This window comes from Zootoca vivipara, chromosome Z1 (genome assembly GCF_965207765.1).
Source record: "Zootoca vivipara chromosome Z1, rZooViv2.hap1.1, whole genome shotgun sequence".
Taxonomy (NCBI): domain Eukaryota; kingdom Metazoa; phylum Chordata; class Lepidosauria; order Squamata; family Lacertidae; genus Zootoca; species Zootoca vivipara.
The window spans coordinates 43,227,758-43,246,167 of record NC_142583.1 but is presented as its reverse complement, the minus strand read 5'-3'; the positions used below and the strand labels follow the sequence as shown (position 1 = coordinate 43,246,167).

Sequence of the window (18,410 nt, the reverse complement as noted above, 5' to 3'; positions counted from 1 at the left end):
AAGAAAACATTTTTTTCTGGAGGCAAAGGAGATAAATGATGATCAAGAAGACCAAGGCACTTTACAAGGGAGGGAGGAATCTGTTGCTAATTTTCCATTTCAATCTGAAAGGTGGATTTACCAGCCTGGAACCATTTATTTGCATTTCTAAGTGGCAGCATGGAGCAAAATGTGGTTTTGCAAAAGATTAGTCTTCATTTGTCGAAGTAATTGCTGCCTAAAACGATGACATATGGAGGAGCTGACAGGAACTGTGGCGGTGGGGTCGATTTTCGTCACTTGCCTCAGAAATGAAGAAATAAATAAAATAAAATAGAAAAACTCATTTGGTGCTGGCATTTGAGAGAGAGAGAGAGAGAGAGGAGAAAAGGCATATGTGCTGTAAAACTAGGCCTGGACTTCTTATTAATCAATAGCCCCTATTGAAGAGAGCCATGTACAGCCTCGCAGCTGCAACAGTATTATTAGAAAATGATATAGTGAGCATTAGGATGTATAATTCATATTGCCTTCATTTGCTCAGACCATCGTGAAAATCCATAAATCATTTTCTTGTTCATGTATTGCCTAAGTGCAATTTGTCATTTTGCATTAGGGGGCTGCTTCAGATCATCAGTGCTTCTAATTCACTATTTAAAGCTTAACAAAATGCTGCCCAGCCCTGTCTGACAACTGAGACTATATGAGAATCAAGTGCCCAACCATGGAGCTTGGACAAATAAAGATAAGAGATGCACAGGATGCCCTTTGCAGTTCCAGAGTCTTTGTGTACCCCGAAGCCTTGTTTATGCATATTAGGTGTAATCTACTGAGATCTTACTCTCCCCTGGAACTACATGGAAATGACAGGGAATTGCGCAAGACCATAGTTTGGGTGTTTAGGTGCAATGCGCACAAGATTGTGTGACTTCTTACAAAATGCTCATATACGAGAACTTTGTTTGTGAGTTTTAAACCTATAAGCTTTCCAACCTATCTCCATCATCAATAAAATTTGAATCATGGCATAATGAGATCTTTCCTATGGAGAATTAGAATAATAATAATAATGACGAAGATGCAGATACGGTGACAACTACCTGGAGGACATAATTCACTATAACGATCTAGAAAAGTACAGTGAAAGATAAAGTGACTCAATTTTCTCTGCCTACAACACCCAGCTTTTTTAGATATAAAATAAAAAATAAAATCCTCCATCCCACAAATTACCCTCCACTCACTTCAGGATGGCATCCAAGTACTAATGGCCAAACATGCCCTCGGGGGACACAAGGCCACTGCATTCTTTCATACAGGGATAAGGAACCCTTTATCAACCTGAAGGCCATCTTCTGGCTAACCTTCTGGTGGCCACGAGCCTGTGGTAGGTGGCATGAGAGGCAAAAAATAGATGGAGAGAGAAAAACTGTATTTTTTAAAACCTTTCTACACACACACACACACACACACACACACATCTCCTCATCCAAGCAAGCAAGCAAAAGCACATTCAGATTTCAAGGGCAGTTTCCAGCCAGGCGAGGGAGTGTGCAAAGCAGGGCTAGTAAGGGGCCTGGTGCAAGTGGGTGTGGCTGAGTAGGGCAGGCATAGGCAAACTCAGCCCTCCAGATGTTTTGGGCCTACAACTCCCATCATCCTTAGCTAACAGGACAACTGGTCAGGGATGATGGGAATTGTAGTCTCAAAACATCTGGAGGGCTGTGTTTGCCGAAGCCTGGAGTAGGGAATGTGGTGTGGGGAGTATCCTTTAAGCCAGACAGAGAGGCTGGGGCCAGTGGCTGAGGTTCCTCACCCCTGCATTAATATGGTTTAGCCTTCCTGCCCACATGCCTCTCCCATATCGGCCGCTGTAACTCTCCAGTGGTTCAAATTCATCCCTGAAGGCACACGCTTCCATTGTCTCCATGACAGACAGATGCCAACAACTACAAGACCAATAGCAGGCATAGGCAAACTCAGCCCTCCAGACCAGGCATAGGCAACCTTGGCTGTCCAGATGTTTTGGAACTACAACTCCCATGATCCTTAGCTAACAGGGCCAGTGGCCAGGGATCATGCGAGTTGTAGTTCCAAAACATCTGGAGAGCCAAGGTTGCCTATGCCTGCTCCAGATGTTCTGAGACTACAATTCCCATCATCCCTGACCACTGGTCCTGTTAGCTAGGGATGATGGGAGTTGTAGTCCAAAAACATCTGGAGGCTGAGTTTGCCTATGCCTGATCTATAGCATACCTGTGAAGGGATTGTGATTACTACAGTACAGTATACTAATTAATTTATCTACCGCTTAGTGGCCAGATGGCTTCTAAATTGCTTACAAAACATAAAAAAACAATTGCACTACATCTATAATCATGGGATTATAAGAATCTGCCAAAAGAGAGGGACTGTGAGCAACATCATGGGAGGGACATTTCTAGGACTAAGGCATATCTGCCAAGTCTCCCGTTTTTCGCGGGAAACCCCCAGATTTTAATCCGTTTCCTGCTGTTTTCCCGAATAGAAAAAAAAACATGGAAATCCGCCGGATTTCCTACCTGCCAGGGAGGCTCCATTTCAGGTGCCGCTCTGGCCATGTCTGGGCACCGGAAATCGGGCAGAGCGGCACCGGAAGTTGCTTCTACGCATGTTCAGAAATGCATAGAAGTGACTTCTGGTGCCGCGCCACTGCTGATCCCGCATTTTTCAGCGGGAGACTTGGCAGCTATGGACTAAGGTGAAACTGTGACGCTCCCTTGTTATTTTTGCTATTGCATGCTGCATGTGGTTTAAGTAATCTTGTTATATTTATAGTACTGAAATATGTTTTTGTATGTTATTATATTTGCTATTGTTTTACTATGTTATTATGAAGTACCTAGTTATTTTGCTATGTTATGACATCGTTACTGTTATGTTTTGCTCTGTTATAATGAAATTATTTTGTAATGTTTGTTTAAAATATCTCGTTTCTTTGGTGTGGCATGCCACTTTGAGCATGGTGTGTGTGTGTGTGTGTGTGTGTGTGTGTGTGTGTAAAAGTGACATACATATAAAATGAATGAATGAATAGTACTTGGGGAGGGGCTGTAGCTCAAATATGGTGCACCAGGGCCATCTCTAGGCCTGGGTCTGGTGGCGCGGGGCGCCGCTGCGCCCGCTGAGAGGCGCGACGGAGGCGGCCCCAGGCACGCCTCTCAGCTGTCCAGTGGCTTCAGGCCGCTCTCCGGAGGTGCGCGGGCCTGGGGCCACCTCCGCCGCGTGCAGGGGCATCGCAACAGGGGGCGGGCAGCGCCCCCTGGCCCAGGGCCAGCCCTACGCCAGGCTGGGTTGTGCAGGGCTCCGTCCCTCCAGGCAGCAGCCCCACTGCGCACTGCGCCCACCCGCCCGCCATGCTGGGAAACGGGGTAGGGGCACCGGAGGGATCCGTCGCACCACAGCGCCAGGGCGCCAGGCATGCTTAAGACGGCCCTGTGGTGCACATTGCCTCTGTGCACCCTCAACCTAACAGGGAAGAGGCAATTATAGTGAGAACGTCTGCAGGAGTCTCTTTACCAGGGATGGGGAACCTCTAGATCAGGCATGTCAAACCTGCGGCCCTCCAGATGTTTTGGCCTACAACTCCCATGATCCCAAGCTAGCAGGACCAGTGGTTGGGGAAGATGGGAATTGTAGTCCAAAACATCTGGAGGGCCGCAGGTTTGACATGCCTGCTCTAGATGTTGCTGGACTCCCAGCTCCCATCAGCACCAGCCATGAGAATGCCCAATGGGGCTAGGGCAGTGGTTCCCAACCTTTATTTGGCCATGCTCCACCTAAGCAGCTCTAAAACCCTGATGTGCCGCCCCCTGACATATAATTCTTAGTATTCAAAAAGTGAACTCCTATTCACGTGGAGAAAGCCTAAAAGGCCGTTGATTGTTAATAACTCATTCTCAAATTACCCCCCTTAAAAATCAAATTGCCCCCCCATGGGGCGTTTGCCCCACATTGGGAACCATGGGTCTAGGGCGATGGGAGATGCAGTTTTTGTCAATGAGCAATATGCTTTCCAGGCTTTTTCTTACCTTTCACTCTAACATTTCTTATTTTCCTTACCCACATGATTTTCCCTGAAGAGATGCTTGTGTGTTTTCCTTGTCCCTTCTTTATTGGTTAATTATTCTAGTTGGACTATCTCTCCCCCCCCCGCCCCTTTCTTCCTTTTTCTTGCTTTGGAAAATGCCTGTTTTTATTATCCCATCTGGATTTCCTATTTTCCTCAATTGCTCGGAAAAAACACCTCTCGCCAAGCCCCGAGCCATGCCACAATAATAAGAGGATTTAGGAACAGATTGCTTTCAAGTCATGTTAAATCACCACAAGCAGCCATTTATCCAGATGTTAACAAACTGGCCCCCTCCCTCCTTCTCCCAAAGGGTGCAGAAGATAGAAAGTCCGTTCTTCAGCCCACCTCACCACTTTGCCAGAACTCTGAAAAGGAAAAGGAACATTTGGGGCAGTATTAAAACACACACAGACACAGACACAGACACAGACACAGACACAGACACAGACACAGACACAGACACAGACACAGACACACACAGAGAGAGAGAGAGAGAGAGAGAGAGAGAGAGAGAGAGAGAGAGAGAGAGAATGACAATCAATCAAGGCAAAAAAATAATAAGACCCAAAAGTGACCCGGAGTCCGGACATGTGTGACGCAGTAACTCTGTTACCCTGTTCTGAAGAAGGCGAGTGAAGCTGAGCAGCACCTCAAGCCTCAGCTGTGATCGGGACGGTAGACTGCCCCTGTTTTTGTAGGGTCGTCCTTCCTCCCTCGTTATGTAATAACTGAAGAATACGATGCTGATGAGCCGCCGGGGCGTGGGGTGGACAGTTGTGCTGTGGCCACAACTGCCTTCGAGTGGCACCGCACTGTTTATAATATACAGTACACCACGACGCTTTATAGCCGTCCTTATCCCACCCGAGCCGCTGGTTTATGTAACCCCTTTCGACGTAAATCGGCTGGCGCCTCCCGCGAAAAGAAGGAAGGAAGGAGGACAGGGGGAAGAGTCACATCCAGGCGAGAGGGATGGGGCAGGGGGGAGGTAACGACGCTCAGACAGGGAGACAGAGCCAAGGCAAAGCGATGCTTTTTATAGCCCATAGGGACTAAATCGCATGCAGTGCTGCCTCCTCCGCGGAGGAGCCTTTCGCAGCAGTTCGCTTCTCCGCTAAAGAGGCGAGGCTACAAATACGAATGGGCTCTTTCGAAGAGAGGAGGGTTGTTGCAGGGGAGCTGCTCACACAAACGGACGGAGGAGCCACGCTGCTGCTGCTGCTGCTGCTACTACTCACAACTCTTTCGACGAAACGTCACGTCTGCAGCAGTGGCTCGCTCTGGCCGCTAGGAGGAGCCTGCTGCTTACATTTGCCAAGCGCGCGCCGCTTCCCCTGCGGAGCTGGAGGAAACTTAAAACGTCGTGGCGGTAGATATCGTGGATTATTTACCACCAGACCCGTCCAATCTATCTCTCGGCGGCGCATCCCGCTTTCCTCTCCTTTTAAGCGTCGGAGTCAACGACAATGAGATTTTTTTCGAGCGTGCTTGTCCGCGCGCGCTCGCGTGTGTAACACTGACACACAGGCAGGGGCGGCTCGGGTGTTCTCTTCGGGGCAGCCAAGGTGCCACACTAAGACAGCGTTTTAAAACCAGGGCGGAGGAAACCGGATAAGCATTCGCCACCAGACGCTCACGCGCGTCCCTTGCCAGCCCGGTGTTGAAATCGACGGCGATTTCTTTCCCGTTAAGTACATAACGGAGGCTGAGGGTGCAGCAGGGTCTCTGATCCGGTGGGGAGGTTCAAAATAGGCACCCTGCAGGCTCCCTTCTCACCCCACCAGCCTCTCCGGCTAAGCCACAGGTCTCTTTTCAGCCGCCCCCCCCCGGGTCCCTCCTCCCCTGCTGCCAGCGTGTGACGCTGCCGCGGTTTTCCTTTTGGCTCTGTCTGGCCGCCCGTAAATTTACTGCAGCTGTGAAAGGACTAGCCATTTTGTCTGTCGCTCCCCTCCACCCCCCTTTTTTTGCTGGCAGAGAGGCAACCCAGGGTTTTAACTGCTCAAAGACAGGAGGACCCATTCACGTGAAAAGAAGCGGAGGAGGAGGAGGAGGAGGAGAGCAGCCTACAGTGAAGAGAAGGATGCGCGCAGCTAGGCAGGGAAGGATGCTTAAAAATGGGTGGCTGGCGGCGAGAGGCAGACGAGGCGGGGAGAGGAGGAGAGGGAGACGGCCGTGGCGGCGGCAGCCGTTTTCGCGAGAAGAAAGATTCCCCGGGAGGCTGGGGCTATTGGAGTCGGAGACGGACTATTATACACGGGGAAGTCATGCTTGTACAGATCTAGGGTCATGCCTCTTCTACTACCAGCCCCGTCCCCAATCGAATATTGCAATTGCTTCTTAAATATCCTTTCCGAAATCCTTTCTTGCGCTTTTACACCATCTTGGCCAAATGGACCCTCAGCCCGAATTACTGAGCGGGCTTAGAGCCAAGGCATAAAGCGGCTGCAAATCAAAAGGCTATCCTCCTCCAGGGGACACCAGGCATTCGATAATGTGTGCTATGCTTTGCCAAAGGGCTCGCTTGTACATTTTCAAGTAACCAGCCCCAAATTATAATGCATCATAAAGAAAAGCGCCCGCCTCTGTTCCGCGTCTGCGGCTGGGGACCGAGAAGCTGATTCGAATCGTCTTCGAGAGAGATGCCGAACGTTAGAATCCGTACACACGGATCCATTGCCCCCGCCCCCGCATGTGTATTTAGAAAGCAAGATACAGTAGTTCTGGAAGCACTGTGGGAATGGTCTACAGAGGCTGCCGTTTACGAGCCACTTACTCCGGAGCAATCAGGTAGCGGCCACCCACTTGTAGCCCGAGAGCACTAGTTTCGGTGGCCATTTCCGATTGACTCTGCATTGATTTTAGACGTGAGGGCAACTTGGAGGAATGACTTGTGGGTACATTTCCCATCTTGTGACGTCAAACCATCCCCTGCAATCCTAAACCCTTTGCTTCAGACAGAGGAGCTTCGCTGAAGCACTACCCAGTGTGTAAGCCTATGCACGCCTACTTGCAAGTAAGCGCGTTGAGTTCAATAGGGCTCCCTTCCAGGTAAGGGAAGCATAGGGCTGGTGTAGCTTACTTCCGAGTAATAGAAGATCGTACCATAAAAATGACGTGAGAGCATTTAGTTCCTGAGCTGCATTTTGCACTTTGACAGGCCACTTCCTACCGCTGGCCCCCCTTCTCTTTGATTCCGCTCCTCAAATGTAATAAATTATGACGCTCTGCGAGTGGACGGGGGCTGGGGTGTTAGACACAACAACGACCCGGGAACGTCCTTTCCTTCCAGCGCGAAGATGCTCTTAGGGAGGCGAGCGGGAGCCTCTCCCGGCTCCGGGAAGTTAAAAGATTAACGTGCAACAATAAGGCGCAAAGGCAAAGCAGCGTTGCGCCAAGGGAGCACCTACGTTCAGTTGCTATAGTGCAATTCCTCTGCGTAAAGGAGCCTTTAGTCATTGCGCGAAGGCAGGAGAGCCAATCGTAGTAAACAGACACTGTCCCGCGGGGCGTCGAACGGGGGATTTCACCAGTTCGCTTTTTTTAGCCCTGCTGATCGTAATCTCTTCCACCATCACTGCCTCCAAAGCACTTTTAAAAAAACAAAAAAGAAATCCCAACTCGGAAAGATGCTCAACTCGGCAAAACTTCTGAGTATAGGCTAGAGTCGTCGACAGTGGGAGAAAAAGTTTGGTAGTCTGTCCATTCACAAGTTTCACCCCTCCCACCCCAAATTTTAGCCAAAGCATGTCGCCCCATAGTCTTCTTTCATCAGTAGCTAGGAAGGCTGTTAACAAGGTAATGAGCCACAGGAGCCAACTCCTATGGGTCATTGCACCCCCATAAAATATTTGAGGGTGTCCCTTCAAGTTGATGAGCATTGACATTCAAATGGGGTGTGCGTGTGTGCGTGCGCGCACTGGGTCATGTGATCGATTATGCAGGGTGGGGCTTAAATGGGGGACCCCCAATATTTTATTCAAGTTGGCACCCCTGCTCCCCACTTCCACAATTCTAGCAAGGGACACTGGTTATAATCAAACTCACTAACCATTTAAGCACTTATATTTAAACTCGGGCACACAGGATAACCAACGCTGGTGCCCTCCAGGAGTTAAGGACTACAGTTCCCATCAGCCTTGCTCACTGGCAAAGCTGGCTGAGGCTGATGGGAGTTGGAGTCCATAACATCCGGAGGGCACCATGTTGGCTACCCTTGCAGTATGCTTTCGTAGTAATATGTTTGAATATTGCCTTGCATAGGATGGACTCTCTAATCCACAATTATTATTTTTTTAAAGCAACAACAAAACCACATCCCATCAAATTCTTGGCTAGACATAGAAACAGAGTCAGACTATTGGTCTATCTAGCTCAGGATGATCTCTACTGACTGGCAGCGCCTCTGCAGAATTTCAGACAGGAAACTTCCCCAGCTGGACCTGGGTGCGGTGGGGATTGAACCTGCAACCTTCTGTTCTGCCCTGCCACTGAGCCGTAGCAGGTACGATGTTCATAGTGGCATAGGTGGCCCGTGGATAAATTCGTTCACCATATATTGTTTTTCAGTGTCATCATCTCTCTGCGAGCGCTTGTTTTGTGAAATCGATTAGAAGATAAATGCTTGCTGTTGAGGGACACCCCTCCCCCCCAAAAAAAGTCACAGCAGGCAGTTGGTGGAAACTCCAAGTGGCTCTCCATTGCGTGTCAAAGACGATCCGGCAAAGGAAAATCAAACCGCGGGGAAAATAAAAATAAGTACTGTAAAGGGAAATATTTGTCAAGTTTTCCTTGTTGGCGATGCTTTCCAGAGCAGAAAGGTACCGAAATAGGCAAAGGCGAAAGGGAAAGTCGGCAGCAGGTGGAAATTCCATCTCCACGGAGCAGCTTGTTTATTAGCGTCATGGTTTGCATTGATGACGAGAGGTGATCTCCTCGCTCAGGAGCCGCGACAGGGGAATAGTAACTTTCCGAGGCAGAGATTCCCCGGCAAGCGCCTCGGGAGTGGAAGGGCTCTTCTCTCTGCCAGAGACCGGCGCGCACGCGCGCACGCGCGCCCTCGCGCCGAGTAGACTGGAGCGCCGGGTTCTCCCGGGCTCCCTCCCTCCCTCCTCCTCCTCCCTCTTTGCTCCGTGACGACGCCTGCTGGACGTGCGGCACATCCAATGGGCTGACGGCCTGGGGCTGTGACGGCGAGGCGATTGGTTGGCAGGAGCAGGTCGCTGCGCAAAAACAGAAAAGCCGAGCGCTCCGAGCTCAGAAACTGCCTGCCGAGATCGCGGGAGCTGGTGCTCGGGACAGGAGGCGGGCGAGCGAGCGAGCTAGCGCGAGGAGCTGCAGTGAATGTGCTTGCAAGCCAGCGAGAAAGAGGCAAAGCAGCCGAGGAGGAGACGGCGGAAGGAAACTGAGCGCAAAGGCATGCAAGGAAGAGCTGGGGATTTAAGAGCATCTCAGCAAAGCCCCGGGGAAATTCAGGGAATTTAAAGTTTGGGGCTGCCGCTTTTCTCCCCATCCTTCCGCTGGCTGTCATATTTTTGTGGCTCTCTTAAGAAAACGAGAGAGAGAGGACCTTTCCAGTCTCTCATGCTTTTTTCTTCATCGGAAGGGGGCATGCCCATCGCTTCTTCCCGCAGTCTTCCGCGCTCCCGCTCCGACCAGGAAGCCCAACGGAGGACAATCTTGAAACCGACCAGTTCCTCGGGATTTGCCGTGGCTACCGCTGCCTCCAGCGCCTCTCCGGCTGCCGCGGTGCAGTGCCCGGACTCTGGGAATAAATTAAAGCGGGCTCCTGTGTCTATATAGCCACCTACCTATTGCCTCCAGTTGGTCATTTCTTGCGAAGATCACCGATGAGGTGGGAGCTCGGCTTGGCTCCCTCCCGTGCCCATCTTGGGTGATATTTCTCCTCCTCCTCCCCCCCCCAGCTACCCCCACCTCAATTTTTAAATTTATTTTAAAGAAAGGCGATGGGGGAGGAAAGAGAACATGAAGGGAAAGGAATAATAAATCCTTTCTAAAGCTCCCATCAATCTCTGGCGCTCCCTCCCCTCCCTCCCCGCACAGACACGGTGTTTCTCGAAGGAGGAGGGTTTTTTTTCTCCTTTTCCTGGAGAAGGGGGAAGTGTTAGCGTCGGGGAGGGGGGAAATCTCTTTTCCCCTTTTGGAGATGGTCGTGCTATTCGTCTTTGCCTTAATCTGGATGGTGCAGGGAGCCCTTTCGCAGCTTCACTACACGGTGCAGGAGGAGCAAGAGCATGGCACTTTCGTGGGGAATATCGCCGAAGATCTGGGCTTGGACATTACAAAACTTTCCGCTCGCCGCTTCCAGACGGTGCCCAATTCGCGGAGCCCTTACCTGGACCTCAACCTGGAGACCGGGGTGCTGTACGTGAACGAGAAGATCGACCGCGAGCAGATCTGTAAGCAGAGCCCGTCGTGCCAGCTGCACCTCGAAGTCTTCCTGGAGAACCCGCTGGAGCTCTTCCGCGTCGAGATCGAAGTGCTGGACATCAACGACAACCCGCCCGCCTTCCCGGAGCCCGACCTGACGGTGGAGATCTCGGAGAGCGCCACGCCAGGCACCCGCTTCCCCTTGGAGAGCGCCTTCGACCCGGATGTGGGCACCAACTCGTTGCGCACCTACGAGATCACCCCCAACGGCTACTTCTCGCTGGACGTACAGACGCAGCCCGACGGCAACCGCTTCGCCGAGCTGGTGCTCTCCAAGCCGCTGGACCGCGAGCAGCAGGCGGTGCACCGCTACGTGCTGACGGCCGTGGATGGCGGGCAGCCCCAGCAGCGCACAGGCACAGCCCTGCTCACCATCCGCGTGCTGGACTCTAACGACAACGTGCCCGCCTTCGAGCAACCCGTCTACACGGTCGCCTTGCCCGAGAACTCGCCGCCGGGCACGCTGGTGCTGCAGCTCAACGCCAGCGACCCGGATGAGGGCCAGAATGGCGAGATCATCTACTCTTTCAGCAGCCACATCTCGGCCCGCGCGCGCGAGCTCTTCGGCATCTCGCCGCGCACGGGCCGCCTCGAGGTGAACGGCGAGCTGGACTTCGAGGAGAGCAGCGTGTACCAGGTGTACGTGCAAGCCAAGGACCTGGGCCCCAACGCCGTGCCCGCCCACTGCAAAGTGCTGGTGCGGGTGCTCGACGCCAACGACAACGCGCCCGAGATCAGCTTCTCCACCGTCAAGGAGGCCGTGAGCGAGGCGGCCGCGCCGGGCACCGTGGTGGCTCTGTTCAGCGTGTCCGACCGCGACTCTGAGGAGAACGGGCAAGTGCAGTGCGAGTTGCTGCAGGGCGACGCGCCTTTCCGTCTGAAGAGCTCCTTCAAGAACTACTACACCATTGTCACCGAAGGCCCCCTGGACCGCGAGCAGCCCGGGGGAGACGCGTACACGCTGACGGTGGTAGCCCGGGACCTGGGCGAGCCGGCGCTGAGCACCAGCAAGTCCATCCAGGTGCGCATCAGCGACGTGAACGACAACGCGCCGCGCTTTTCGCAGCCTGTCTACCAGGTCTACGTGAGCGAGAACAACGTGCCTGGCGCGTACATCTACGCTGTGAGCGCCACTGACCGCGACCAGGGCGCCAACGCGCAGCTGGCCTACTCCATCCTCGACAGCCAGATCCAGGGCATGTCGGTGTTCACCTACGTGTCTATCAACTCCGAGAACGGCTTCCTGTACGCCTTGCGCTCCTTCGACTACGAGCAGCTCAAGGAGTTCAGCTTCCAGGTGGAAGCCCGCGACGCGGCGGGCGGAGGCGGAGGACCCGACGACCCCGACGTTGAGCAAGCTCTGGCCGGCAACGCGACAGTCAACATCGTAGTGGTGGACCAGAACGACAACGCGCCCGCCATCGTCAGCCCGCTGCCCGGGCGCAATGGCACACCGGCGCGGGAGGTGCTTCCCCGCGGCGCCGAGCCGGGCTATCTGGTGACCCGCGTGGCGGCCGTGGACGCGGACGACGGCGAGAACGCGCGCCTCACCTACAGCATCGCGCGCGGCAACGAGGCCAGCCTGTTCCGCATGGACTGGCGCACGGGCGAGCTGCGCACCGCGCGCAAGGTGCCCGCCAAGCGCGACGCGCAGCGCCCCTACGAGCTGGTCATCGAGGTTCGCGACCACGGGCAGCCGCCGCTCTCCTCCACCGCCGCCCTGCACGTGGTCTTGGTGGACAGCGCCGTGGAGAGGCAGGGTGCGGGAGGCGGCGGAGGCGGCGCAGGGGCCGGCGGGGGGCTGGGTCCCGGGGGCGCTGGGGGTCCCGGAGGAGAGCACCGGCCCAGCCGCTCGGGGGGCGGCGCCGGTGGCGAGACATCCCTGGACCTGACTCTGATCCTCATCATCGCGCTGGGCTCGGTCTCCTTCATCTTCCTGCTGGCCATGATCGTGCTGGCCGTGCGCTGCCAGAAGGAGAAGAAGCTCAACATCTACACGTGCCTGGCCAGCGACTGCTGCCTCAGCTGCTGCTGCTGCTGCCCCTGCTGTAGCCGCCAAGCGCGGGCGCGCAAGAAGAAGCTCAGCAAGTCCGATATCATGCTCGTGCAGAGCTCCAACGTGCCCAGCAACCCGGCCCAGGTGCCCGTCGAGGAGTCGGCCAGCTTCGGCTCCCACCACCACAACCAGAACTACTGCTACCAGGTCTGCCTCACCCCCGAGTCGGCCAAGACCGACCTGATGTTCCTCAAGCCCTGCAGCCCTTCCCGCAGCACCGACGCCGAGCACAACCCTTGCGGGGCCATCGTCACGGGATACACCGACCAGCAGCCCGACATCATCTCCAATGGCAGTATATTGTCCAGCGAGGTAAGGCGGCTGGCTGCCCTCCGGGCTTCTCCGGGCTTCTCACAACCTCAGGAGCCACTTACTACAAGGGCACTACTCTCCCCCTCCCCCTTTGCTGTAGCCCTCACTATCTTTTTGCTAGATTTACAACATGCCTGCCTTTCCTCCCTGGAACTGCAGGTGGCATATGTTGTTCTCCATACCCATTTTATCCTCACAACAACCTTTTGAGGTAGACCAGGCTGAATGATAATCACCAAATGAGCTTCATGGGTAAAAAGAGTTTTAAATCTAGGTCTCACCTGCTCCTAGTCTGATACCCTTATATATCCTACTGGCTCTTGAGCTGTAACAGTTACAAACTATCAGTATTGGAACCTGATGCACTTAAATCAGGTGGAAGTTCCAAGGTGGTCAAGTGAAGAGTAAACAAATATTTACTCATAACTAAGTCACATTGCCTTCTAGGGGGGGGGGGCTTACTCCTGAGCAGCTGCACATAGAACTCTCACTTAACTGGTTGCATATTTTTTCCTTATTATTAATGTTACTACTGGTATTACTACTGGTATTAAGAGTTACTAGTACTGACTTGCCTTATAATCTCCCTGCTCAAATGCTTACAGGTCTCCAGACTGTCATTTATTAATTGGCACTATCAACCTGCTGCTCAGTTCAGTAAGTTCCCTTCAGTGGACTGTAGATTACTACTACAGTTGTGGCAAGTAGTAGCAAATGAGTAGTCAGCTGATTTATGCCCTCTCTCCAGCAACACATGCATTTCTAGCCACTGGACTGCCATCAAACTGCAGTGCAGCTTTCCTTCATCTGCACCATCTCTAATTCCTTCCCTGTTACTGTATTTAGGCTGTAATGATGTGCAGTTACCTGGGGAAAAGTTCCACTGAACATAAGGGGACTTACTTTTGTGTAGACATGCCTTGTCCACCTTATCTCTATCTCTCCCTCCCCCCCTCTCTCACACACCCTTCTAAATAGCCATCTTGCTCCATCCTGATGCAGGGCAGGCTACTTGGCACCTTTTGGTTTCAGCCAGTAAGTACCGGTAGCTTCTTTTCAGAGGCAGAAGCAATTGTGCACTGGGGAGCATCTTAGAAATGGTTGCAGCCAAGCGCCCACACTATGTGCATTTGAATGAAGCTAGCCTAGCTTCTTCCTTTTCTATATCAAAGCAACACAGCCCTGGGTCAGCTGCCAGTTTTCATTTTCCCTCTGTGCAGACCAATCCATGCATGTCAGGGAAATTTTTTTGCTGTCCGTTTGGTCCTTTAGTTATTTTATTACTCCTTTCAGGAACAGCAAATCTGAAATAGTTTCTGTAATGATGCTTCTATTCAATGCAGTAAAGTGTGTGTGTTTTAATTAAAAAGCTGCCATTTACATCTCAAAGTGCCTGCATGTATGATTACGGTTGTGGGGGGAGGGGTGGGATTTCTTGTGGTGGTTATGAAAATCTAACTATCAGGCAGTGATTTCAATTAATTCAAGAATTAAGGATTTATTAATTAACTTTTCATGACTCTAGCAGAGTGGTTCCATATGAAGCATTTTTTGTTATAAAAGAGCCAACTCAAAAGAATGCAACTGAAAGCTTCTATCAAAGCTTAACATTCTGCCATATTATGCATGTTTTGTGTTACCCTGGTGTGTAAAGAATTTTTGCAGATTACATAATCTGGACTTAACATTCTTCGATTAAAATGTGGTCTGCTGGGTATTTAATTGAGTGTATACTCTTCGTGTCTATTACTGAGAGAAAACAGTGTTTTGCACCTTGGAGAAACCAATGAAGAATTTTTGATAATATTTGAAAAATTGTTCTTCTAGAACTTAGGAAGAAATATTCTCCTTGTTCACCTTTTAAAAAAATAAATAAATTTGTATTTCTTCTTTCCATATGCTGCAATGAAATACACAGTGGTGTTCAAATTGTGGGTTTATTATTCAGAATAAATAGTAGCTCATTTGACATTTTACACCCATTGCTATTCAATATAGGCATGGAATTCAAGAGTAATATTTTTTTATTTGCCTTAGGGCTAATATTTCAGACCGTGCCAATGTAAGGGAAGTAAGGAACTCAGATACACCAGCGATACTTGTTTCTTGTGTATTAAATGGCTTAACTATAATGCACTTATAGATCCATTATAATAATTATAGATACATAAACTGGTTTTGCCTGCAAAAAACACACTGGGAGTTCAATTATTTTTTCTAATTATTTTTCTAGACTAAACACCAGCGTGCAGAGCTCAGTTATCTAGTTGATAGACCACGGCGGGTAAACAGGTAGGACCTCCTGATTTCCTAAATTATGGCCCTAATTTTGCACAACCTGAGATGTATTTCAGCAAGTATGAAGGAGGACGTGGAAATGTGTTTACTGCAGATGTCGAATAATAGCTGGGGAATATAAAAATGAATTTGTTCAGACAGGAACATAAAGCAAAATAAATCGGCACTGAATGAACACCTTTGAATTATGGCTTTTGGTGGGTCTTGCAGAGATTACCTGAAAAGAGAGTGGAATCTCATTTTGTGCTGGTCTGAAACGTGCTTCAAATACTTATGAGCCTCTCTTCAAGAACTGGCATATTGTATTGACTTCTCTGTGCAGAAATTAGCTTCCCAGTTTAAGCAAATTCAGCCAAATTATTCATAACAACTCTGTAGCACAGGCAGTGTAATAATGGCTACTGACTGCCCAGATGGATTATTAATGCCTGGAAGTACAAGTTTTGTTTCTGATGGAAAGAGCTTCTCAACAGCAACAGCAACAGCAGCAGCAGTGCTGTGAGCGGGAGGTCTGGCTGAGTGCAGCTCCACATGTGGCCATGTGATGGCAGAAGAATGTTTTATGACTTTCCCTTTTTCCTGGGTGTTCAAATATTAAGCGCTTTTTTATGTTTCTAGTTCTGCATTCCAGGAAGCAGACATAGTAAGCTCTAAGGACAGTGGTCATGGAGACAGTGAGCAAGGAGACAGCGATCATGACGCCACTAATCGAGGTCAATCCTCTGGTAAGTCTGATAAGGGGGAATCTAAATATTTGATCTTTTAATAAGCAAGGCAGCAAGGGCAATTACAGATAGATAAATAAATAATAGGCCCGAAAGTAATGGGATACAGAGTGTTTGTTGTCTTTTTCTGCAGATGCATGGATGGGTTTGAAGAGTATTCTATTTAATACATATTTATGTGTGTGTGTGATTTGAAAAAGAAGACACCACAACCTTGGCTTGCTCTCGAGAGCTACAGAGTTTTGGTGTGTTGAACTGTGTGGTGGACTTTCCTTGCCTGTTAGAGGTACAGAGGTACTGACACATTTGGGAGCTGGCAGAAAAAGATCCTCTGAAAAGCTGTTGAGAAGATTTCAAAGCAGTTTGCAGCATCAACTGGATAGCAGGCTTTGTTGAGTGATGCACAAGGAGTGATGCACAAGGAGTGTGCCCCTAGGGGTTTGAATGAGAAAGAGCGAGGCAGCAAAAGAGTCATGATTGAATGACAGTTGGGTGGTGAAAGTTTGTGTGTGTGTGTGTGTGTGTGTGTGTGTGTGTGTGTGTGTGTGGTGATCAGTAGCGTCTCACAGGGTATCTTGAATATGTGATGCCTTGCACTTTCTATCTCGTTAACCTGGCTTTTATAAGCCAATAAGTGGGGGTGCATCTAATTGTGATATTTGGATTCATGATTGTGTGGTACATGGTGATTTGATCTTCACCGGCTTCTGGATGAAAAGAGAGCATAGTCTTGTGGTGGAGCTGCTTCCACCAGTTTGAGAGGAGGCAATGATTCTTTTGGCATTTACGTGGGTGTCATGCACACCCTACAGGATTCAGTGCCAGCTGTTTCTGAATGGTCATCAGCTGAGGTCTTGGAATCCAATATTTGTATTAATAAAGGTCAAGTCATAAAAGTCAAAGGGGCTTCCTGTTGGTTGTTACAGCCATACCTTGCAAGGTGATCCTCTGAGGAAGTGTGTATGTCTCTCTTGCTAGAACAGCCTTCCTCAGCTGGGTCGCTTCCAAATGTTTTGGACTACATCTCCCATGAGCACCAGCCAGTGCTGGCTAGGGAGCTGTAGTCCAAACCATCTGGAGAGAGGACCCATCTGGGGAAGGCTGCCCTAAAAGACATGAAGGTGAATCCCACCCTACTCAATTTCCTCAGAAGCAGTGAGAGACTGGGTGGAGGCTGGCTGGTTGGTTTTTCAGCCCTTTGCTCTTCCAAGTGTGTTGTTTCTTTTGCTACGAGAAGCCTGGGTGCGTTGTAAGACAGGGTTGGGTGGGGGGGAGAGAGGAAAGCCTGTTCAAGGGCTGCTTTATATTACTGCAAGTCATTAATATGCAGACCTAATGAGACTTGAGGAAAGCCAAGAGCCTCTGAGCTCCCTGCTCCTTGCAGGGCTTCATGCTTAGTGAACAGAGCATCTATTTTGTGTCTGGGAACCTGACAACAAAACAGCTCTTGCCAGAAGTTTACATTGGAACACAGAGCCGCTCTCTCCCCCTCCCGCCCCTCTTTTCTCTATATATATCTGGGATATGGATCCCCCTCCCCCCCCCCGACTTCCAAATATGTGCATTTCAGGCTCCTTCCTCCTCCAAGCTAGCCCTGGTTTCTTTGCATCATTTCAGAGGCAGCAGTGCTCAAGCATGTTAAAATCCCCCTTTGCCCTCATCTCCCTGCCTGCTTCCTCCCCAACCCCTTCCCACCCCCTCCCAACACACATTTTATTGCGGTACTCATCTCTCTGAACATTTCAATCAGTTTATTCTCTCAACATAATGAACCATAATAACCAAATAGGAGAGAAAAGAATAAACATCTGTACAAAGGCCTGGAATGGAGAGGCAGAATGCGCGAATATAATCATCGTAATGCACATCAAGCAAAAAGCCATTTTAGTTGAGAAGCATCTACCAGTGTACAACACTTAGCTTTTTGTTGTTGCTGTTCTGTGTGTGTTTTTAATGGATTATCTGAAATTAGGATATTTATGATGACCTGAGACTTTTTATCTGTTCTTGCATTGCCCTAATGCATTGATGCTATTTATTTCACAACATAGGGTCCAAACTTTAAAGGCTTGGTTTTGTTTTAATCTAGTTATTTGTGATTTCAACACTAAAACCCAACGAGCTAAAATGCTTGAATTAAAACCAATTCTGATCCATTTACTTAAAAAAAAACCCCGCATGGTCTGTGGTATTCTTGATTTGTAGACTTGCCTGTTAAATTACAGGCTTGCACAAATAAAGTGGAGAGGAATAAATTATATTGAACAATTTCTTTTGAGTCTAATTAGATTTAACATTTTGAATCGAAACTTTGACTTAAAATAATAATTGAAATAACCAGTTTTGAGAAATCACTGCTAGGCATTTATGGCTATCGGTTTGCATAAGGATTTTTGTGGAATACTGACACTGTGTGAATCCGTATTCATGGAGTGTCCTGGAACACCTCACCTTACTCCTGTGTCTTTGGGATACATATATT

The 18,410-nt window shown here is 50.0% G+C and overlaps 1 protein-coding gene across 7 annotated transcripts in view; it reads left to right on the top strand.

Moving 5' to 3' along the window:
* The first annotated feature begins 9,352 nt into the window (after positions 1 to 9,352).
* The window catches only part of PCDH10 (protocadherin 10), a 53,894-nt gene continuing 44,836 nt past the window's right edge, over positions 9,353 to 18,410 (top strand). For all 7 annotated transcript variants that reach the window (XM_035112395.3, XM_088660311.1, XM_035112393.3 and 4 more), the window contains exons 1-3: positions 9,353 to 12,905; positions 15,139 to 15,197; positions 15,822 to 15,928. In XM_035112395.3, coding sequence (XP_034968286.2) covers positions 10,254 to 12,905; positions 15,139 to 15,197; positions 15,822 to 15,928 — 2,818 coding nt within the window. In that variant the 5' untranslated portion in view covers positions 9,353 to 10,253. The remainder of the gene's footprint in view (positions 12,906 to 15,138; positions 15,198 to 15,821; positions 15,929 to 18,410) is intronic.